General features: G+C 42.2%; 2 protein-coding genes across 2 annotated transcripts in view; both read left to right on the top strand.

The window, feature by feature from the left end:
* Window positions 1-4,664, top strand: part of LOC124788245 — a 460,001-nt gene extending 455,337 nt beyond the window's left edge. The window contains exon 2 of the mRNA XM_047255431.1: window positions 4,572-4,664. Coding sequence (XP_047111387.1) covers window positions 4,572-4,575 — 4 coding nt within the window. The 3' untranslated portion in view covers window positions 4,576-4,664. The remainder of the gene's footprint in view (window positions 1-4,571) is intronic.
* Window positions 4,665-6,504: 1,840 nt separating this feature from the next.
* The window catches only part of LOC124788244 (zinc finger protein jing), a 214,550-nt gene continuing 196,120 nt past the window's right edge, over window positions 6,505-24,934 (top strand). The window contains exon 1 of the mRNA XM_047255427.1: window positions 6,505-6,559. Coding sequence (XP_047111383.1) covers window positions 6,528-6,559 — 32 coding nt within the window. The 5' untranslated portion in view covers window positions 6,505-6,527. The remainder of the gene's footprint in view (window positions 6,560-24,934) is intronic.

The raw sequence follows: 24,934 nt of genomic DNA, 5'->3' as shown, positions 1-24,934 counted from the left end.
CCATACATTCAACCGCGATCGATTTCAGACTCAATCACCAAGGCAAATTAGCAAACGCCATAGAATCCACGTCGTCGTAAGTACTTGCTAAGAAGCAGGCTCGTATATAACACCTAGTTTAATAGAAATGCTGACATCGCGTGCGTCTCATTGCAGATGTCGCCCCCCCCCCCCCCCCATTGACCTCTTAACTGATAGCGTGACTGTTCAAACGACATCATGGACATCATGTTGTAACACCTGTAGCTACTATATCAACTTGTATTTTATGGAACATATTTCGGACTAAAGTCTAATTTTAATGGCCATTCTGCGCGAAAGTACTGAAAGCACGATAGTTGAAATAATCACGATGAAAGAATTTAGGTAGTTACGAACTGATTTTCTCCACCTCTGCTGTCAGTAAGTAGCTAGTTCCTCGAAGTTCGCAATTGATGTAGTAAAACTGTGCCTGCACCTAATACGTGAGAGCGCCTGGTTGTGCGGTGGTCGCTTTTTAAGTTTGTAAGAACTGCCACTAGAAGTCGCTGTTGAGATGTCATTACCAAATTTTAATCTGTCATTCGCCGATATTTTTGAACAATGACAGCTCATAATTGGTCGAGTGGTACGTTTACAGATCATTAAAGAAAGGAGTTGGTAAAAAAAGATAAGAGGAAAATTTACGTTAGATGATTTTTTTAGAATGTTCCTAAATGCTTAAGTGAACCACAATACCTCGAATTTCGTTCATCTTTTGGTAATCAATAACCACCAAACAAGATTGTCTGCAATTACTTTGCAGAATGTCGTGTCGTTTTGCTTCGGTCAGCGATGAATTTCGTGAAGTTCGACCGATATCGGTTGTTGTTCCAAAAAAGTCGATGCTGAGCGCAGTGTGATTAAAGAGTATCGGCAGGTGCCTTATCGTGTAATAAAGTTAGACACAAGGATCTCTCTAAGGTTCCACAGCATCCTAATACGAAGACTCCTCTTGTATATGACAGTATCCCCGCAAATCCCTACTCTCACATAACTAAATGCTAAATAGAATAATAGACGTCTACACAAGATTCATGTGTCATTTCTGCTCCGAAGATTCTTTCTTGTATCACTGCATTAGTACGAAAGTGTCGAACGATCTTTCGAAACTCTTAGCGCCAGTAACGCTTTTTGAATGCTGCACAACTAAGCAGCGAGCACATAGAAGTAACTTTAAACGTGCAAAGTTACAGAAATTCGATGCGAGCTAAGTTCAGTGTACCTGTGCTTAACGCGCCAGTCGTCATCGTTCAGCATTCCACTGGTCGGTTCCCTTAGTCGGGGGCATCAGTAAGTTTCGAGGAAAGGCGGACAACAAATGACGCCGCTGTGCAAGGCGGACAGTAGGAGCACGTCAGCGGACGGCAGTGACGCGCGTGATGCAAGTAACGGTGAGCTGCTGAGCTGCCCAGTAGCCGTGAGAAATTCTGGGGAAGTCCCTTACCGCATATTATTAGAAGACGCTGGTCTCGCTAATTATACTCCAGGACGTCGCTAGCGCGACGGCTGCGTAATGCATACAGCCTAGGATAGAATTACGTCGTGCCGGCCGTGGCAGCGCTGTTCCTTTTGTCAATTATTTCTCACTAGCTGTCTTCAGCCCTCCAATTTCCTTCGTTTTTCTTTTCTGTCCTTTCTTCCGTAATTAATCCGGCAGTTTGTTTCGCCGTGAATGATGCAGGTAGAACATTTATCTGTACAGAATAGCGGCGCATTTCCACATCATTGTATCACATGCGCTCTTTCCTAACAATAAACGCTGCCCTGCCCTTCAGTGGTGTGTACATTTCTCGAGGCATGGCACCCGTCTTCCATCCGCACACTCTAGATATCAGTATTTCTGGGCCACTGTTTTCGATCCGAAAATTGACGGATCGAGACGATGTTGGAGAGACGTTCTCAGATGTTATCTCAGATGTTTGAAAGGTCAACAGAGAGGGTGTCTCAAAGATGTTATGGAACTCCTACTTCTTAGCATACATACGTACCTAGAAAGCAAAGTTCGCTGTGCTGTCTGTACATGACTCGGGCTGTTAAGATTTCGTTTGCAGACGGTACTACTCCAGCGGAGTCAAGCACGCCTATAAATAAAGATCACGACTCCCAGTCGCCATGCCCAGCCTCTCATCCAGTCGCAGACAAGAAGTATAGTTGTCAACCACCACATGATATGTGAGTTTTTCTAGTTGTGTTACAATTAGAGATTGCATGCTTTCGCCATGCTCAGTCTTTCGAACCTATTTGAAAAAATTTCCCGGTCTTTCCCTTACCAAATACTGGCCTGGAAAAATTATCCCACTGAAGGCATCAGAAACCCACCGGCAAAATAACCGGCGAGTGCCACACCGTCGAAGCATCCTTACTATGGATGTTGTCCGCGTCTGCCCTCTGTCGAACCAAGGCTCTCAGCCAGTTCCGATGTGACGTTGCAATGTCCCCTTTGAAAATTAAGAATGCCAGTGCTGGAAAAACTCTTACGTTATTTGATTTCTAAACAGCTGACCAAAACTAAGCGTACTGAGACTGTTTATCTTTACTCATTCTGATCGTGTCTTAACTGACACACACTATTTTAGCGCAACGCAGTCTGAGTTCCAATAATCCCTACAAAAAATGGCCCTGACTAATAATAACCGATACCTTTCATGAATCACTTACCTCACAAAAATCTTCGTGACTCGAACTACTGCAATACAGCGAGCGCCGATACTGCCAGCTAAATAAAAGATTGAAAGATTCTAACTACTGAAGGTACTAACTACTGATAGGCTCAGTTAGCAAATGAAAGATTTTGATAGAGAACAAACAATGTATTCACCTTAATAGTGTTCAAAAGTCTATATATACTGCTCATGACATCCAGTCTTACAAATTTCCTTTTTCTGACGGACACACGTCCAGATCGTCCGCTTACAGTAACCTCTCCAAACTCTGGCATCTCTCTCCCCACATCCACCACTACTGGCAGCTCACCTCCAACTGCGCAGCGCTACGCGCTCTTCCCATCCAACTGCCCAACACTACACAAGCGAATATTCCAACAAAGAGTCCAGCCAGCCACAGACTGCACACAGCGCAGTCAGCGATTTTCATACAGAGCACTACGTGGCGCTACCAACATAAAAACCTAAACAGCCTACTTACAACGTCTTGTACAAATACTAAAGTGGCCGTGTTGGCGAGAGTCTGTCCCGGCCACTTATTCGCCAGCTGTAGATTCTTACACAGTTCCCTTCACCATCAGTTTCTGCTGCCAGTGTACACCCGTTACCTTCATCGCTTCAGACTACAAACCAAAAATTGCGTTATTTTGGCGCGTTGTAGCTGGTCCTACTTGCTCATATAATAGGCCTACTACAAACTGACAAATCTGTCCCAGCCTCTGAAAACCTAGGCTACTGTTTTACCTAGCGGAACGATCTCCACGTAATTTAAATGTTACTACATCGTTTGGCTTACAGCTCCCGTGATTAATTTTGATGAAGAGGTTGTATCATAAAGCAGAACTTCTCTGTAACCCTACTATTTACTCAGAATCTAGCTGGTATTGTTAGTCTGATATCATCGTTGAAATGCTTAAAGTGGTTTACGTTCGCAGAGGTCGGTGTTGTGTGGACGTGGGCTGTCGTTGGTCGCTCTGCGTAGCAGCAGTATCGAACAGCTAGGTAATACGATGACCACCTACTGATGGAGAAGTGACACGCTTCGGGCTGCGTGTGCGCTCATAAAGCAACTCTGACGTTGGCAGAATGTGTGCCCTTCATTATTCGTGGTGAACCTTTCACCAGCTCGGCCATGGTGGTTTGTGGTGTGTGTGCAAACCTAAGTTTTCTTATTAGTATTGAAAAATTTTAGTGCTCCTGATAGCAATAAAAATAAGATTAGCATTTGCTGAGTATGGATTTCGGCTGTTTAACAACCATGTTCAGATCATGCTTACTAAAGAATCAGTACCTTTGTACAATGTTTGCGACAATAGCGTTGTTATAGGACTTGAGTACAGTATTAGTCACATCATCGTTACGAAGTGTAACATGTCAACAGTAAAAAGTTATCGTAACTGTTAATGTCTAAAACCGTCGTAAGACTCATTTCCTATCAGTGTGCTCAACATCACATCGTTACGAAATAATGGTACTAGAACCAAGTAAATGAACGTCATGCTGTTTCACGGCGATCGCAACGCTGTTTACTCCAGTACATAGCTTACGTGGCAGGAAGCAGTAGTAAGAGTGACGAGTTCTTAGTCATATCTAGAGGCACAGTGATTCACCAGGAAGCATTAAGCATCGCTCTTGAGGGAAGCACAGTATTTATTGGAACCGGCCATATCCTACACAGCTAATGCAGCTGCGGAAGACAACAGAAGAGGAGGTCGTCAGACGGCTCAAGAGCCAAATACACGTGTGGCTATCTGGCGATAGCAAACCTCGAAACTGGTAGTCGCTGGAAAGTTAGTTTTCGATTGTGACTGAAAATAAAACTGTGTTGTAGGTGGGTGTTTGCTGGTTGGCTGCTGTTAAGACGTACTGCTTTTTTTTCTGTTGCAGGTGAGTGGTGGTTCACAGCTTGTTTGTGCCGTCAGCGGCACGCTTTCCTCCATTGTTCTTACTGGCGACCCGTAAGTACTGTCGTTACTCGACCTTCAACTAACTACTTTCGCCATTTCCAAAGGGAAATGGCTTGCTGGCGAGAAATATTCTAACGTTTCACGCATTCGTAGGGATAGAGGCTAGATCTCCAGTAGCTTCTGTCAGACGCTGTTTAGTCCTATTCGAGGCGAGGTAGAAGTCTTGAAAATTTGTAGTCTGAGATTTTTAGGCTACTGCCGTTAGTCTGAAACTAAACGTTTCTCGAAGTAAGACATTATTTCCGGCAAGCTGTGTAGAACTTGCTGAGAATAGTGTTCATTTGAGCCGCTGTTTGTCAATTTCAGCTACAGAGCAGTTTTCAAAAGGAAATGATTCTACAAGAGAAGAACAAAACGATCGCACGAGACATATATCTAGCGGTTACTGAACAAGTAAACACCACGGTTTTTTTGACATGCAGATATTATTGTGAGAAATAGCACCATAAGCTACCGCGGTTGACGCCTGTAACCACTAGATTGGTTGTCTTCGTAGCGAAAACCTTACATTTAAAGTAACGCTTCCAAAGTACAGTTTCACTCACTACACATTATGTATTCAACGCGACAGTTCCGTGGAACACTTATTTTCTTCATAACACGAAACCTGTGATACAAAAATTACAATAATATGGAACTTCAATTTCAGAAACCTGTGTTCCATTATGTCACCAGTTAAGTTCGGTCCGCAGTACAGCAAGTGAGTTTCACATTTCGTAGCATGTGCGGTAATGTGACTGGAACATTTTTAACTGATATTATTGATGATCTACTCATGAAAGAAGAGCGGGCTATTGTATAACTGTTCTTTCCAGCCAAGTCAGAGCAAGCAGAGATTGTGGCAAAGGGGTTTCCCAATACGGGATATTTTTGAAGTGCTTACCAGTTCCGATAACCAACAAAACAGGAAAGAAAACCCTGCTCAAGGAGGGGGACTGGAACTGTTTTTGCCTCCAGAGCAAAAAGTCAGTCTCTCTCTCTCTCTCTCTCTCTCTCTCTCTCTCTCTCTCTCTCTCTCTCTCTAGGACCAAAACCTCGTCAGTAGGATTCGCTTTTAGGATTTTTATAAGATTACGAAATATCTGTGACAATTCAGTGCGTTAAAGAAATTAGTAATACCGTCACAGGCAGGACTTAACGGAAGCTGTATTCCGTAAAATTCGTACGATTTGACAGAGCTGCAATATTATTTCCAGTGACCCAATAGAAGAGCCAGTTGGAGGCAAAGAAATTGATAATGGCTGTTAGCACCAAGTTTCATCCATAATTCGAAATTGTAGGAAAAATTATTTTGTTATTGCTATACGATCCATTTCATCCGCCGTGGATCTAATTGTCAGTTTTCGGAGGCTTACGTCACTCCTCTTGCTCAAAACCGTGATACATAGATAAATGTGTGTTTGGAACAAAGCGATGTCATATCGTGAAGTATAGTTGTCGACATTAAACACTTAGAGTAGGTGAAGACACGTTCCTCCCACGTTGTCTGACAAGTTTCACATGCTTTCTCGCTTCAATCGTGTTTCTTCATTTTCCCTGATTCGCGATTTTGAGAATTCATCACCGCTTCGTGTTACTCAAGAACAGCCTTACTTTGTGGCTGAGGGAGTAGTTTGTTGTACTTCATGTGTACTGCTGTAACCGCACGAGGTCAACGAACGTATGTAATTAAGAAAAATCTTTTGAGATACGGAAAGCCGAATGTCAGGCGGACTCAGTGTGCAAACCCTGCGACGCGGGCGAGTCTGCGCTCGAGGCGGGAGCCTGCGGCGTCCCCCGCGTGGCCGCAGCCGCGGGAGGTTGCAGGCGGAGCAGAGTCCCGTCTGGTCCGCCAGTGCTGCGTGTGCGTGTGCGCGTGCGTGGGTGTGGGGAACGCATGAGCCGACGCCGCTGCCGCCGCGCCTCCACGTGAGTAGCGAAGCCCGACTCGTGCGGGCGCCACTACAATGTCAGTACCGCGTACTCTTTATTAAACTGCCAACTTCGTGCCCGCACAGTGGCACCCGTTGTATACAGAGCAGCTAATGCTGTGGTTTCCAACCACCATCACCCCAGAAACAGCCCAGATATCAGCAAATAACGCTCTAAAGTTAGTCACGTTTCAAACAAATAAAACTCGTTTTCTGCCAAACCGACGGTTAATATGTCAATAACACGGTTGGTGCTGCTTCTTTCTTATCTTTGATGTCACCCAGTCGGTCATGGTCAAAGTTCATTCGCCCCCACTAATTGTGATTTTATAGCCGAAAATCTGCTTTCACAAGCTGAGATGAATGAAATTGGTAATCTCATTGCACTAAGCTCAAATTTGACATTTGAAAAAATATTTTCATTCACTGAGAAAAGGCCTGAGAACACAAACATTTGCTTGTCTACTTCTCCAAATCGGTAAGAATGTTGCTAATGTGTTGTTGTTGTTGTTGTTGTTGTTGTTGTTGTTGTCTTCAGTCCTGAGACTGGTTTTATGCAGCTCTCCATTGTACCCTATCCTGTGCAAGCTTCATCATCTCCCAGTACCTACTGCAACCTACATCCTTCTGAATCTGCTTGGTGTATTCATCTCTTGGTCTCCCTCTACGATTTTTACCCTCCACGCTGCCCTCTAATACTAAATTGGTGATCCCTTGATGCCTCAGAACATGTCCTACCAACCGATCCCTTCTTCTGGTCAAGTTGTGCCACAAACTCCTCTTCTCCCCAATCGTATTCAATACCTCCTCATTAGTTACGTGACCTACCCACCTTATCTTCAGCATTCTTCTGTAGCACCACATTTCGAAAGCTTCTATTCTCTTCTTGTCCACATTAGTTATCGTCCACGTTTCACTTCCATACATGGCTACACTCCATGCAAATACTTTCAGAAACGACTTCCTGACACTTAAATCTATACTCGATGTTAACAAATTTCTCTTCTTCAGTAATGCTTTCCTTGCCATTGCCAGTCTAAATTTTATATCCTCTCTACTTCGACCATCATCAGTTATTTTGCTCCCCAAATAGTAAAACACAGCTTCCAATGTGTGTGGAACGGAAATTGTACGATCAGTGTGTGTATTGACAGTTTCACCTTACGGTGAGGGCTGGCTAGTTAAGAAAGTGGGTATGCATGATAGAATTTGCTAAGAAAAGATGAAAACAAACAAACATTGGAAGACATAATTATGATTGTAATGAAACTGATATTGATGTGAAAGTGACATGTAGCAAGGGAAGTTCTTCGCTATATGTCAAAAAAATTAGAAGAGATTGAGTGTACGACATAAGGAAAGTGCGTAAATTGCGTTAGAAGATATGCAGGAGCAATATGCATTCTTATTGCTGAACATGCGTGGAAAACTCTAGAAGTAACATCAATCCCGCAACGGATGTCAGATGGTGACGGCTATGCAGACGATGTAATAAACATTAGTCTGACAAATATAACATGATAGATATTGTTTAAAATAACCGAATCATTAATAAGCCACAATTAACTCCTTTTTGTTTGACCTCTTCAGAAAATTAGTTTCACCGCTCTGTGGTAGCTAACTCCACCGAGCTGGTGGACAGAGCCTATCTCCGCCACTGCCACATAGTTTGAGGAAATTATCTTAACGAAGAACCTCGTTCTTTATAACATAGCTTTCCATTTGATTGGTATTAACCCCTTAACTTGCACTTTCGAACACAGATTTCTAAGAACCATTGTTAGAGTCCTAAGAGTTACATTGTTTTTAAACTGGCAGTGTTGCTCTGTGATCTATTGACTATGCACAGGTGAAAGCGCCATCTAGCACGATATTATGTCGCCAGAAGGCATGTACAGGGTGAGACTAAATTCCGTTTTCCGCTCAGGGTAGCCGCGCGGTCTTAGGCGCCTTGTCATGGTCCGTACAACTCCCCCCGCCGGAGGTTAGAGTCCTCCCTCGGGCGCGTGCGTGTGTGGTGTAGGCTTAGGGACCGATGACCTCAGAAGTTTGCTATCATAAGACCTTACCACAAACTGCCAATTTAAATTCCGTTTACAGATTTTGAGGAAAGTAAAGTTTGTAGTAAACATGGTGTCAAAGATCCATACCTTTACAAACTATGAGTGCAGTACTTGTTCATCTTCGCTGCTGTGAAACATCTCTCCTGCTGAACAAGTGTTCATTGCTCTTGATGTATACATTTTAGATCCCATGTTTACCAGACGTGTTTTTCTCGTTTTTCGTATAAGGAACTTGACCGCAGTCTGTGAAAGTAGGTCAGTTACGTGATATATACACACACGTCGGGTTTCACGACAACTGTGAGCTGCCGGATGACATCGCCAGTAATTGAACTTTCACGTAGCCTACGTCAGTTCACGTCGGTAAAACACGGGTAAGATTACATTGATTCGCATGGAAATAAAGTAATATTTCGGGTACGGGAAGACAAAATTCTATATTTTTCAAGTAAATCCATGTAGGAATCCCCAGGTTGAGTAAAACGAACCAAACTACTTTTTTTTCTTAATTTTGTTATATGCCATTATACTCCTTGGACCTTGTTATCCACAGGAAGGGCAGTCCTCCGTCAGTGAATAACCAAACATTTCTTTGCTGATCTACATCTACAGATACTGTGCAGTGTAAAGTGCAGGTTACTTGATAGCAATATGAGCGATTTCTTGTCATTTTCCGTTTTCTTTTAAACAGCTGGAAAGCTGACAGAGTGCCTGTATAGTACTCAACTCTCTTATTCGCGTGGTTCCTGCGGTACGATAGATACAGCTGAACTATCGCATATTGTTCCGCAAACACAGGTTCTGAAAATTTATCTAATAAGGTTTCGCGAGAGCAGTGTCGCCGTTCTTCCAAAGACTTCAGTTTCAGTTCCTCAAGCATTTCTCTTTAATGTTCGCTTCTATACTGACTCTTTACGAATCAAGCACCGCGTCTAAAAGTTCGATTCCCACTGCCATGAATATTTGATAAGGACTGCAAACCATTGGGCAATAGTACACAGATGGTCACTGCTGTAGCGTTGTTTCTGTTTTTCGTAACAGATGCAACGCACTTTCGCCGAACACATCCAACGAATGAATCATTTGCCTCCGCTACTATTGAAATCAAGTGTTAGTCCCATTTCGTATGACTTTTTAGTATTTTCCTGAAGATTTTTAAACGGTGAAATGCCCTAGAAATGTACTGCTGATCTTGTAAATAGATATTGTCGTGTTATTCCTCTTCTTTGTCAACATTGTGCAGTATTATCGACATTTAGAAAGAGCTGCCATTCAATAAACAAAGTGCAAATACAAACTCATTCGACGTTCGTTACAGTAATAAATCAATGTTCACCCTATCCTATAGATTTAGAACACTGATTTTCATTTCTGTGAACCATTCGTTGTTTAGTATAAAATACGGCTTTTAATGACCAAAGTATACGTGTGTAGATAACCATGTGATCGTAACTTTATCAAGAGTTGACAGGGTGCCACAGTGTCTGTAATCCAGGAAAACATGATGTACTTGCTCGCCTGCATCTGATTCTTACAAGATACCGTGTGTGTGAATGGAGGAAGCTGTGTTTCACAGTAGTGGTTTGTACTCCTCCTTTCGGAGAAACTTCTTTTCCTCTAGAAACTTCATGATGTTTGAGGTCAATTTGTAGTACTAACAACAGAATGACGTTGGCGTTAGTGATCTGTAATTCCTTTCTTAGGAACTGGAATGTTGGATACTCAAGACTACGAGCAACTTCCTTGTCTTTTTCCAAGTCGGGTTATGGTTGTTAATGCCTTAGAGAAAATAAGACGTGCAAATAACTTTCATGACTTGTTATTTTAGAGGATATTTCGCCGAAGTCTTTCGCAAACGCTTGAGGACTTTCAACGTGGAGCAGAGCTGGCGGTCAGTAATTTCGCTATCTTCTTCACGGGAGATGCAGATCACTTTTCCGAGCGTTAAGCCGCTGGAAGACAGTGAGGATTCTTTGAAAGTAAGTCTGCAACAGGTCCTTCTTGGTCACTCTGTCTGTAGTCGTTGTGATGTAGGGGTATGAAGCTTATGTTGATTAATTTGCACGTTGCTGTTATGATTTTGCGTCATGTTTAAAAGCTTGTGCAGCTGCACTTCCTGCTGTAAATATCTCTGTCGGCTTCTCAGATGTTAACCCACAACTCCCCCAAGATAATGGACTCGTGTTTGCTGAATGAAATTGTTGCGCCAGGGACTTATTTGCGTCCCGTTCCTGCTGGGTATCGTTGCTCGTTCGAGGCCTCGTGTACTCTTATTTCTTTTATAATTGCGACCACATCAAGACGTCAGTTGTGACAAGGAATCTCAGTTTAATGACGCCCTGCCAGTTTACTTTTCTTTCGATTTTGTGGCAACTGCATGGTGTAACGTAAGAGGAAGTGCCACAGGATATTGCTTGTTAGCTTTTCACGTAATTAGACTCTGATTGTGAACTCCGTTACCAAGGTCACTTCTGCGCTGTTATAATCCTGCACTTTCTGCAGTGTCTTCCAAAGCTGTTAGTTTGGATCCTGAAGTTTGCCGATAAACGTGCCTGTCGTCCTCAGATAAGAGCTTGTAAAAGAAATAATAGGCTGCAGTAAAGCTGCTTCAGCAAGATTCGTTGGCAAACAGTTCTAAGCGCTTTGCGAGGTCGGCGTGTCCAGCACTGTCTAAACACAACGGGAATGACTGAGTAACCCAAGTGGTGGTCTGTTCGCGTTTTGTTAGACTGAATGAACTTCACTGTGTTAGATAAGTGATTAACTTCACGTGAGGGATTCTAAGCCAAAAGAATGAAATTAAATTTTGCTGTCCACATCGAAATAAACAAACACCACGCATGTAATCGTTCTATACCTTTACTAGCACGCAAAAAGCAGTAACAGGGACATTAGAGAAACGTTCTGTGACAAATACAGTTCCAATGAGTATATTGTATCAGCGTTGTTGAGTATTAAATATGCGTGGATCCAGAAATACATTCAGTTACTCGAAACACACTGACGCGCACAACTTATTCATATCCCGTGATGTTAAAAAAGGTCAGTCCTGAACACGTGTACAGCAGCTCTCAAATTCGAATACAGCGAGGGCTGCGGTTCTCGACCGCTCGGAAGTAAACACATTTATAATTGGTTCACGCGCACGAATGTGAATCTGATTCATTAATCCAGTTAACTTATTAATTAAATGAGAAATCAGAAGATAGGAAACACGGCGAATACACCGAATGAATGGGAGCATGTGTGACTGTTAGTTTACTAAATAGTACACAAATTGTAGAGAGGAATACGGAGCAACTTTACATTTGTATGTTGGTACTGTTGCAGCGACGATGTTGTTGTAGAGCTACAAATTACACTATTACTAATAGAAAACATTTTATTTGGAAGAGAACCCGATGTGATTTTGCAGGGTTTTTTTTAAAAAAATTAAGCTTTGGCTGCGCCTCACCTCGCTGCATGATTCCCAGGTAGTGTGGCGACGATGACGCGCTGGTATTCAGCGATTCTGCATGGAAAATACCTCGATCCATTATACCTCTATTACAGGTGATGATACGGCTATTGTGCTGTCGGAACTGTCGTCGTGAGTTCGATGTCGTTGGACTGAAGTTTCAGAGCGTGCACAACTTGAAGTACACGCCGCTGACATGTTTATAAAGTACAGGGTGTTTCAAAATGAATACGCCGGTTTTAAGGCGTTGTCGCATTTATTACGTTCAACTTCCAATTGTAAATAATACGCCAAATGAAGAAGCAACTCAGTTTTGTTTGTATACCTGTGCGCTATGGGAAGAGTATGGAATGACAGTGTGACTGAAAATCGTGTTGAACGAGTGAGAGTCTTTCACGCTTAGCCCCAAGAAATATCCCCGCGGAAAGTTTATGGGCCTTTCTTTTTCGGTGAATCAACTGTGACTGACTGAGTTTGCTTATCTTGATGTGCTACAGCTATGGCCCGTGCCTCAATGGGAAGAAGCTGACACAACACACCTTTATTAGGAGCAAGATGGTGCGCCGCCTCACTGGCATAGCTCAATACGCTACTGGTTAAACGACCGGTGAATTGGGCACAAGGGGCCGGTTGGCGCAGCATTTTATGCACAACCTCCACGTTCACACACGATCTGATGCGATCATGTGTATGTGCCGATACCAGCTGATCTATCCGACTTTAGAAACAGTGTTATTGCGACAGTTACTCCTGACACATTGATCAAGGTTTCGGAACAACTCTCCTGTCGACTCGATGTGTGATCGGTTTTCACACTGAATAATTGTATGCAAAACTGTTTATGTTTCTCTTTAATTTGGTGTATCATTTATAATTGTAAGGTGAATGTAATATGTTCTACAAAGCCTTAAAACCTGTATATTCATTTTGAAACACCCTGTAATTCGTCTGTACGGTGTCCTATTCCAAGACAGGCTTCTTCACATAAAAGCACTGTTCTCGAAGTGTTCAAACTTGACTTCGTGCACACGTATTGTTTAACCAGTCAAAAACTAATATGCGTCCATTACATTTGCAAAAAAATGCCGTAGTCCGCCCACGTACAGAAGCGGAACTCACAGTTTACAGTGTACTCAACATTAATCACTGTCTTTCTGCAGTACACGTCTATAAGGCGCATATACTAATTTAAGTCATTACTCCGTGTCCTCACACACGGAAACCACCACACCAGCCACCCCGTCCCATGTCACTCAGTAATTTGCGATCTCCTCGTGGTCGCCCTTCCACTCGATTGATCGGTTTCGATAGTCGAAAGGTATGGACAAATTTTTAAGAAACATTTCTCACATTCTCACATACAGAGCAATAGTATCTGTTATGTGGACACGGGTCTGAAAACGCTGTATTTCCATGTCAGTGCTCTACTTCTCTTGATAACAACATTAATCATGGGAAACACGCAGAAAGAGATCGTACCAACGTTACATGAGACGTCTTCTTACACGAAAGGTTCGAAATACCCACTTGGTGACGTTTGGTCAGAATTTACAGTAAGTTGTAATTCTGGGTTTTACCGCCAGTGTTTGTTCTGATGGGAGGTAATGTTGAAAAGTGCCTCGCTTCACTGCTTGTGTTGAAAGGCGAGTAAATTCGTAACTCTTCTACCGTCAAGCAAGGAGTGCAAACTGTTTTAATGTTCATTATGGACATGGTTTCCGGTACAGTGCGCTGGAAGTGCACTGAAACGTGTAGTTGGCAGACGCCCCTTTGCTGTACGGATTGGTAGGTGCTTGTGCATGTTTCTTAAAAAATAGTTTGTAACAGATGGCAGTGGCCGTGGCGCTCAACGTTTGTATCGGGAAAGATCAAACGTCCTCTATTAAAGACACTGATTGTCGTCTTGGTAAGCATGAGACTCTTCTTAAGCTTACTACTCGGTACTGGGGAGGCCTGAAGGGCGAGGACACCTCAACTGCAGGAGGAATTCGTTGCGTGTAGTTTACGATAACTCTTGTGTCAGAGTAAGGTAATTAGCAGCGACAAGTAATGTTGAGCACATTATTATCTGGAGAGTTCTACGTGAGAACCTGTTGTATCCGTACCACGTACAGCGTGTGCAGGCACTATCAGCAGCTGATTTTCCTGCACGGGTTCACTCTTGTGAATGCCTCGACCAACAGTGTGTCACCCCTCAAGTGTTTCATACGTGCTGCTACGTTCATTTCCTATATGTTTCCCACGATTGTGTTGAGTTAGAGAATCTGAGATCTAGCATGGCAATGAAGCTTTTCCGGACCCATGTCCATGTAACATTTTCTTCTACGCATGAGGAATGTTCTCTGAAAGTTTGCACATACGTTTCTGTTGTACTCCGTCCGCACAAAAACAATGAAACAGTTGCATTCAGGTACGCGTATTACTTAACATTCAGTACAAATACAATAAATGAAATAATAAAGGAACAAACTACATAAATAAGCTTCCTGGAGCTATACCGTTATAAGTCATTGTTATGACTGGAAGCAGGCCGGTCTTCCGTCAACGATAGACAGCGGCAAGATATCACGTTTATCAAGCCAGTCCAGTCCAGCCATCCGAGCCGAGTCGAATTAGATATCTTTCCCACAAGCACTGGTAGGTCACAGACAACATAACTTTCTCGCAGATTAAAACTGTGTGCCGGACCGAGACTCTAACTCGGGACCTTTGCCTTTCGCGGGAAAGTGCTCTACCATCTGAGCTACCCAAGCACGACTCACTCCCCGTGATAGAGCACTTGCCCGCGAAAGGCAATGTTCCCAAGTTCGAGTCTCGGTCTGGCACACAGTTTTAATCTGCCAGGAAGTTTCATATCAGCGCACACCGCTGCAGAGTGAAAATCTCATTCTGGAAACATCCCCCAGGCTGGGGCAAACCCATGTCTCCGCTATATCCTTTCTTCCAGGAGTGCTAGTTCTGCAAGGTTAGCAGGAGAGCTTCTGTAAAGTTTGGAAGGTAGGAGACGAGATACTGGCAGAAGTAGGGCTTTGAGGATGGGTAGTGAGTCGCGCTTGCGTAGCTCAGATGGTAGAGCACTTGCCCGCGAAAGGGAAAGGTCCCAAGTTCGAGTCTCGGTCCGGCACACAGTTTTAATATGCCAGGAAGTTTCATGTCAGCGCACACTCCGCTGGAGAGTGAAAACCACATTCTGGAAACATAACACTTTTCATTGTTCACAGGAAAATACTCACTTAACAACTGCAGATGAGTACTCCGTCAGTGGACTCAAAATAACTCCATTATATAAACACGAGCTCAGTGAAGTTTCGTCTACTCACATAAGAGAGCTGGACAGGAAATACTAGAGAGGTACTATTTCTCTGTGAATTAAAAGGCGAGCTGCTCTTGTGGTGGGAAGTCACCTACCCGGAAGAAAACAACTATTGCCGTACAGCATGACTAAAAATCTGTTTCCGCACTAGGAGCGTAGAACCGTGTGCAGAGTGTTACGTAGGATCTGACTCATAAGGCGCCCTGGAGTCGGGTCGATATAATACACTACAGTTGCCACTTGTGACTTAGGGTAGACAAACGTGGGGATCGCTCGCTCACTCTTAAGCTTGCGGACTTAGGCGGAGGCAAGCGCATGACCACAATCCGGCGATCTACCTTCCATCACGCGACCAAGCTTTAGCCACCTCCAATATCTTATTATATCCCTATAACACAATTTATACCTTAATACGGCTCTCCTGCAATTCGATGTGGTGCACACATTTAATATTTGTTCTTCACCAATTCATTTAAAATCAAACATCAATTTTATGCCATTACAAAACCATTTCTAATAGTATGCGATTTTTCCATCCCCAGCAAGGCGTAAATTATTAGTCCTAGTGAAAAATGACTCGAACTTTTTTTTTCTTTTTTTTGAGAGATTTAATGTAGTTCAGTTTTCTGCTGGAAAACATACTCGCTAGAAACCGCGATTTTAGAGTTACCCAAGAAAAAAGCGAAGAAATGTCCTTTAAACATCCCAATGCTCTTACCCCACCGGTCAGGATTTTTAGTATGTTGTTCGTGGGCCTCCCACCTAACACTGTACAAAAATTTGCGACTACACGATTTTCCCCCCTAATATTCCTTCGTTGCCTGGACTAATACTGAAGTCGGAGTACTGAGGGGTCGTGAATTCCGTTTACCGTACTTTTGGCCGTGTCGTTCGTACTTCGACCTAGAACAATAGAATTGAAAAGGTGATTCGTTTATATAAGAAGATTGTTACAAACCTCACAAAAATGCCTGCATTCGGTTGGTTGGCCAACCTGCATACAGTATGGCCTTAACACGACTATCCAGGATATCTCTGATATTTTATTTGGCCGCTTACTGCTTTAACAACACAAATATTGCTGAAGTTTGTGAGGTTCACGAATTTGTGGGCTCTATGAATTTATGGCTTTATCACATCATCTATGCGCCTCGTCGTATGATTTTAGTTGTTGTTGTGGTCTTCAGTCCTGAGACTGGTTTGATGCAGCTCTCCATGCTACTCTATCCTGTGCAAGCTTCTTCATCTCCCAGTACCTACTGCAACGTACATCCTTCTGAATCTGCTTAGTGTATTCATCTCTTGGTCTCCCTCTACGATTTTTACCCTCCATGCTGCCCTCCAATGCTAAATTTGCGAGCCCTTGATGCCTCAAAACATGTCCTACCAACCGATCCCTTCTTCTAGTCAAACTGTGCCACAAACTTCTCTTCTCCCCAATCCTATTCAATACCTCCTCATTAGTTACGTGATCTACCCACCTTATCTTCAGCATTCTTCTGTAGCACCACATTTCGAAAGCTTCTATTCTCATCTTGTCCAAACTAGTTATCGTCCATGTTTCACTTCCATACATGGCTACACTCCATGCAAATACTTTCAGAAACGACTTCCTGACACTTAAATCTATATTCGATGTTAACAAATTTCTCTTCTTCAGAAACGATTTCCTTGCCATTGCCAGTCTACATTTTATATCCTCTCTACTTCGACCATCATCAGTTATTTTACTCCCTAAATAGCAAAACTCCTTTACTACTTTAAGTGTCTCATTTCCTAACCTAATTCCCTCAGCATCACCCGATTTAATTTGACTACATTCCATTATCCTCGTTTTGCTTTTGTTGATGTTCATCTTATATCCTCCTTTCAAGACACTGTCCATTCCGTTCAGCTGCTCTTCCAGGTCCTTTGCTGTCTCTGACAGAATTACAATGTCATCGGCGAACCTCAAAGTTTTTATTTCTTCTCCATGGATTTTAATACCTACTCCAAATTTTTCTTTTGTTTCCTTTACTGCTTGCTCAATATACAGATTGAATAACATCGGGGAGAGGCTACAACCCTGTCTCACTCCTTTCCCAACCACTGCTTCCCTTTCATGCCCCTCGACTCTTATAACTGCCATCTGATTTCTGTACAAATTGTAAATAGCGTTTCGCTCCCTGTATTTTATACCTGCCACCTTCAGAATTTGAAAGAGAGTATTCCAGTTAACATTGTCAAAAGCTTTCTCTAAGTCTACAAATGCTAGAAACGTAGGTTTGCCTTTTCTTAATCTTTCTTCTAAGATAAGTCGTAAGGTTAGTATTGCCTCACGTGTTCCAACATTTCTACGGAATCCAAACTGATCTTCCCCGAGGTCAGCTTCTACCAGTTTTTCCATTCGTCTGCAAAGAATTCGCGTTAGTATTTTGCAGCTGTGACTTATTAAACTGATAGTTCGGTAATTTTCACATCTGTCAACACCTGCTTTCTTTGGGATTGGAATTATTATATTCTTCTTGAAGTCTGAGGGTATTTCACCTGTCTCATACATCTTGCTCACCAGATGGTAGAGTTTTGTCATGACTGGCTCTCCCAAGGCCGTCAGTAGTTCTAATGGAATGTTGTCTACACCCGGGGCCTTGTTTTGACTCAGATCTTTCAGTGCTCTGTCAAACTCTTCACACAGTATCTTATCTCCCATTTCGTCTTCATCTACATCCTCTTCCATTTCCATAATATTGTCCTCAAGTACATCGCCCTTGTATAAACCCTCTATATACTCCTTCCACCTTTCTGCCTTCCCTTCTTTGCTTAGAACTGGGTTGCCATCTGAGCTCTTGATATTCATACAAGTGGTTCTCTTATCTCCAAAGGTCTCTTTAATTTTCCTGTAGGCAGTATCTATCTTACCCCTAGTGAGACAAGCCTCTACATCCTTACATTTGTCCTCTAGCCATCCCTGCTTAGCCATTTTGCACTTCCTGTCGCTCTCATTTTTGAGACGTTTGTATTCCTTTTTGCCTGCTTCATTTACTGCATTTTTATATTTTCTCCTTTCATCAATTAAATTCAATATTTCTTCTGTTACCCAAGGATTTCTATTAGCCCTCGCCTTTTTACCTACTTGATCGTCTGCTGCCTTCACTACTTCATCTCTCAGAGCTACCCATTCTTGTTCTACTGTATTTCTTTCCACCATTCCTGTCAATTGTTCCCTTATGCTCTCCCTGAAACTCTGTACAACCTCTGGTTCTTTCAGTTTATCCAGGTCCCATCTCCTTAGATTCCCACCTTTTTGCAGTTTCTTCAGTTTCAATCTGCAGTTCATAACCAATAGATTGTGGTCTGAATCCACATCTGCCCCTGGAAATGTCTTACAATTTAAAACCTGGTTCCTAAATCTCTGTCTTACCATTATATAATCTATCTGAAACCTGTCAGTATCTCCAGGATTCTTCCAGGTATACAACCTTCTTTTATGATTCTTGAACCAAGTGTTAGCTATGATTAAGTTATGCTCTGTGCAAAATTTTACAAGGCGGCTTCCTCTTTCATTTCTTCCCCCCAATCCATATTCACCTACTATGTTTCCTTCTCTCCCTTTTCCTACTGACGAATTCCAGTCACCCATGACTATTAAATTTTCGTCTCCCTTCACTACCTGAATAATTTCTTTTATCTCGTCATACATTTCATCTATTTCATCATCATCTGCAGAGCTAGTTGGCATATGAACTTGTACTACTGTAGTAGGCATGGGCTTTGTGTCTATCTTGGCCACAATAATGCGTTCACTATGCTGTTTGTAGTAGCTAACCCGCACTCCTATTTTTTTATTCATTATTAAACCTACTCCTGCATTACCCCTATTTGATTTTGTATTTATAACGCTGTAATCACCTGACCAAAAGTCTTGTTCCTCCTGCCACCGAACTTCACTAATTCCCACTATATCTAACTTTAACCTATCCATTTCCCTTTTTAAATTTTCTAACCTACCTGCCCGATTAAGGGATCTGACATTCCACGCTCCGATCCGTAGAACGCCAGTTTTCTTTCTCCTGATAATGACATCCTCTTGAGTAGTCCCCGCCTGGAGATCCGAATGGGGGACTATTTTACCTCCGGAATATTTTACCCAAGAGGACGCCATCATCATTTAATCATACAGTAAAGCTGCATGTCCTTGGGAAAAATTACGGCTGTAGTTTTCCCTTGCTTTCAGCGAAAGATTTTAGTAATAAGGATGCAGATTCAGGTGTGCGTAGGAATGTGACACTATCACAGTGAAAGACACTGCGACCCATTGTATAAAACTTTTGGAATGTAAAACTGTCCATGGTCGGAAATTAAGTTCATTTTTTGAACCGTTTCGTTCCATACAATTAGTCAAATAAGTTTGTCATATGAACCACTACATAAAACATAACAAATTACAGCCAACATAGGCATCGTCAAAAGACGTAAAAACATTATGAAACTATACTAAACAAACGCAACTGGCCCATGGTGTAGCGTCACAGTCAGCATTGTCATGCTTTTACGTCTTCTGACGATCTCTCTCTTGACTAAAGAATCTTTACATTTCACGTAATTGCTTAGAATGACAGACATACCTGATGGTCGTGTAAATTGAATCTGGTCCTAATATAAAAGAAATAAGATTATGATCAAATATATTTGCATTCCACAGTGTTCAAAGGTATATTCTGCGCAACAGTTACATGAAAACTCTAAAATCAGATTTAGAAGCACATTATTTGTATATAAAACAAATACAAACCGACTTAGGTATATTAAAGCCGACTTATCGTGCCTTTGTACACAAAACAATTTGAAGTTGATTGTGGATTGCAGAGCTTTTGATGTGGTTACTGGTTCCGTGGCCCACGTAATTTGAATCTTAGACAGCGCTTATTATTGTGCCAAAGGGAAGAAAGCGGGAACAGTCGTAGTGAATACGTCGTAGTACTGGGAAATTGATGCCTTGTTGCGGACGGTAACGCTGGAAGGGCTGTCCCATCACAATAGTGCGTCGTTGTTATGCCAACGAAGTCTGTCAAGCTAGTGAAGGTCACACGATGGACATGGTGGCAGATCGTCAAAATTCGCCTTGTGCCCTGACTGCACCGCCTTAATTTTTGTGTAAGTAGGTCTGTGTTGTTAAGCTAAGATCGGGAGCAAACCTGAAAAAGCAGTAAGACTCGACTCTTGATGCGGGTGTTTCAAAGAACAACCCTTGTCACCACGCCAAGATGACGAGATGCTCGAACCCTCCGTCACTGTTACGCTTATGGTGGTCTCTGGTCTCATGGTGACAACATGCGAACCATGCCGTATCAGCGAGTACTCAAGTTTGCAGCGGATTGCGAAACCCACTTCAGGACTGACGTAAACGGCTGCTGGACTTCGCCCATCTTCTAACACGTTTCTAGCAGAAATGGAGACCCCCTTCTACACAGTATGTGACGTGCAGAGCTGCATATGATACAGTATACGAGAAGAGAAGACTGACACATCTGGGACGGACATGAAAGTATGCGCTCTCTCTCTCTCTCTCTCTCTCTCTCTCTCTCTCTCTCTCTGTGTGTGTGTGTGTGTGTGTGTGTGTGTGTGTGTGTGTGTGTGTGTGTGTGCACAAAATACAAAATATCTGCGTTAGAATAATGGAAAATAGGCAGTCCGTAGGGAAAACAATTCAGTACTAATAGACGTTAAGTATAATTAAACATACCTATAAATATTTTATTAATTCAAAGGCAGTGAAAATGATGAAACGTTTTTATGAAAATTGAACATGATTTTGGACTCAACTTGTGTGTAGTTGAACCCTGTCAGCTTCCTCATACAATGGGTTCAAATGGCTCTGAGCACTATGGGACTTAACATCTGAGGTCATCAGTCCCCTAGAACTTGGAACTACTTAGACCTAACTAAGGACATCACACTCATCCATGCCCGAGGCAGGATTCTAACCTGCGGTCGCGCGGTTCCAGACTGAAGCGCCTAGAACCGCTCGGCCACTCCGGCCGGCAGTTGAATGGGTTTGCTGTTCTTAAATTTAACGTGTTTTAAATAAGAACCACTCCTTCCGTATATCGAACATTGGCCGTATCGCAAATATCGATGTTTTATTCTGGCATATCACCAGCGTCGATTACACAAACGATTTATCAATAAGTAGCTGTACCGCTACCTCACGAAATCTTGCTTTCTTTAGGTCCGACATGCCAAGTTTTTGTTGCAGTATGATACAATTTAATTTTCACATGGTTCAAGGCTCCTGACCTATACTCAGTCTCCATTTTCGTAACTTTGGAGCGAAAATTCAACGGTAAATTGATAGGAGGGAGGATGTAAAGTTCGAAGGCTGTTTTTCTTTTCTTTCGTATTGACATAAAATATAATCATATTGCCGGCCGGAGTGGCCGCACGGCTCTAGGCACTACAGTCTGGAATCGCGCGACCGCTACGGTCGCAGGTTCGAATTCTGCCTCTGGCATGGATGTGTGTGATGTCCTTCGGTTAGTTAGGTTCAAGTAATTCTAAAGTCTAGGGGACTGATGACCTCAGACGTTAAGTCCCATAGTGCTCAGCGCCATTTGAACCATTTATAATCATATTATACGTAGATATTGTATGATATAGTAGGCATAAAAAGCTACTCTTTCTTAGTGTGATCAAGAAGTTATATAAACCTCGTTCTGTGAGAGAGCAAGAGACTGCGCTTCTCAGCTTTCCATTTCCTGTTTGAATGGTTTTCAAATTACCTAGTGTGCTTTCGGGTTACTGCTACGTTGTTCCACGCCCTCGTCCCCATTTTCTTCTTTCCAGCCAGAAACCAGACTTCCGTTTTAAATGTTGAAGGGCACGAGAGGCAAGGATGTAGCCTATAGCCCACGTTATTCAGTCTGGAAAGAGAAATAAGATTGACGGAGAAGAAATAAAAACTGTGACGTATGATATTGACAATGGAATTCTGTCACATACGGCGAAAGACTTGGAAAGTCAGTTCAAGGAATGGATGACTCGAATAGAAGTTAAGACTAACACCACCATAAATGAAAAAGGTTAATGGTGAGTAGTCTAACTAAATCAGGCGATGCTGTGGAAATTAGATTAGGGAATACGATGCTGAAAGTAATGGAAGAGTTTTGATATTTTGAATTCAAAATAACCGACCGCGGAAGAAGTGAATATGTAGTAAAATAGACTGGCAATAGCAAGAAAAGCATGCGCGAAAAAGGTAAATGTGCAAACATAGAATGTAAAGTCATATTTTAATAAGTCTTTTCTGAAAGGATTTGTTTGGAGTGTAGCTTTATATGGAAGTGAAATGTGGGCTGTTAAACGTTAGACAAGACAATATAAGATTTTAAAATTTATTACAGAAAAATGTTGATTAGATGTGAAGAGTCTTGCATAGGATAGACTAGCGTGGAGGGCTACAACAAACCAGTCTTCCGACTGAAGAGAACACCACATTAACAGTGCTAATTACCCGTACAGCCAGCGTAGCGTCAACCCAAAATACGGCGAGAAGCGCGATGGCCACATGTAATAGGTATGCTGTGGCTTAGGAAATAACGTTAAGGACGAGCTTTGTGTCCTCTTTAAACGAAAACTCGAAGCATCTTTACTTGACGTTCAAGAAGGGAGCGTGAGGACTGCGAAAACGTAATCTATATAACTAAATTCGGCAGTGGAACCTCCCTCGCGGCCCGCTTTTCGAGATCCAATTTCCCCGGAGAGATTGCTAATTACTCGTGCTAAAGAGCGGCCGCGTTTATCCCTGCGCACTGTTGACACTTCGCGCGCTGCCACCTAGTCAGCAACCGCGTAAAGCTAGAGGTGCGTAGCGGTGACAAGGAAGTGGAAGGGTATCTTTCACTGTCACTTCGAAATATAGCCACGCGTGTGTGTATCGGCAGTGATCGCGATCTTTCAAATCCCAGAAGACAAACAGGGCGATAATCGATGCTATTTACATGTACTATAAGGGCGAGTCATTTTAGAGGGCGAAAATAAAATTACATGGTTTTTGTGAATGAGTGAGCGCAAAAGTATGTCTTTTGATGTGTAATATCCTAACGTAAAATTATTTTTTATGGATAAATATTTAGCTTTGTAAATTTCCACTCGATTACAACACATACTGAAACTTCCGACCAAAGGGCATAAATTAATATAAAGTTCACCAAAATTTGTTCAAAAAGTGGTTTAATCAACTCAAAAATTTTGACTTCTGTTTCTATTACCAAACACCGAAAACGCATTGACAAATTGTAAAAAGCTTCAACCAACAATATTGATCAAATCTTGCTTCGATTCATTCCTAGAAATCATTCTTCTTCTCGCTTCCTGGCTCCTAATGCATCCTTCTCGTTTCTCATGAGTATACACTGCACCAGAAGTCTTTCTTAGTTTTTTTTCAAACACCTCTCTATGGACTGTCGATGACATGGCCACTTTGGAACTTGCATTGGCTCGTGAATAAACTTTCTTATTTCTGATAGTTTGAGTTCACAAGTAAGTGGAAGTTCGTACACTTTTTCTGAGCAGTCTATTAGTTTCAAAAGTGAAGTTGCATTTGGATTTACTGCAGGCGTTTTCCTAGGCCGAACAGATAGGTCTCCTGGTGTATTATCATCTTTATTCCTCATTTCAGTTAAGTTCTGCACCCCTGCTTTTCTTTCTTTTTAGTCTTTCAAGCGTAAAAGTGACTGAAGTACTGCTTCACTAAATGTGATTCGCGATTAACTTAAGATTGTTGGCAAATATATATATATATATATATATATATATATATATATATCTTCTGGGTTTTAAGAGCTTAAGTTGATAAAGTTTGTGGTGAGGTTCTTCCAGTTTAGGGAATTTCGATTTGATTGTAAACCACCAGGAATAGTAAACGCCAACAACGTATTCCGCAAACAGCTATAATGTCTTAAAGTTGTTGCCTTTTAAGGCTATGTTTTGAAACCGACATGGGACAAACCTAATTTGCAATTGTTTACTTCCGAGAATGGATTACAGAACCAATAATGCCAAATCAGTTGTAAGTTGACTTGCCCTTGTAGCTTGAGTTATCCTGTAACTGTAAGCCTGACTTGTAGGGAGATCTTTGACAACAGTGTCACTCAGTGGAACCAATGGATCTGGAAAGGATATTTTGACAAATAAGGGTTTGATATCAAGTTTTATTGCATTGTCAGGCATGTTGCCAATCTTACCACTCCACTTGTTTTCAGCCAAAAATTTCCCAGCCAACTGTTTGATCATGTGTCAAAGAAGTAGTTCATTGATATGAAGGGCACAAACCAACCAGAGACGAGTTTACGATTCAGCTTTGTATCAAACCAATGCAGGACTCCTCCTTCCCAACGAGTATTAATATTCGTTGAGTCTCCAACAATAGCCAGCATACATTTATCAATGCTGGTTTTATTTTAAAAATCCAGAAGATGGTTAGCAAGAACTTCAGGCGGCTTCCTTTTCGTTAATATTTTCTGTGGAGTAGAATGTCAGATACCTTCCACCTGGTTCATTGCA

The sequence above is a fragment of the Schistocerca piceifrons genome, chromosome 3 (genome assembly GCF_021461385.2).
Source record: "Schistocerca piceifrons isolate TAMUIC-IGC-003096 chromosome 3, iqSchPice1.1, whole genome shotgun sequence".
Classification (NCBI taxonomy): domain Eukaryota; kingdom Metazoa; phylum Arthropoda; class Insecta; order Orthoptera; family Acrididae; genus Schistocerca; species Schistocerca piceifrons.
This window is presented reverse-complemented; position numbering and strand designations above follow the sequence as displayed.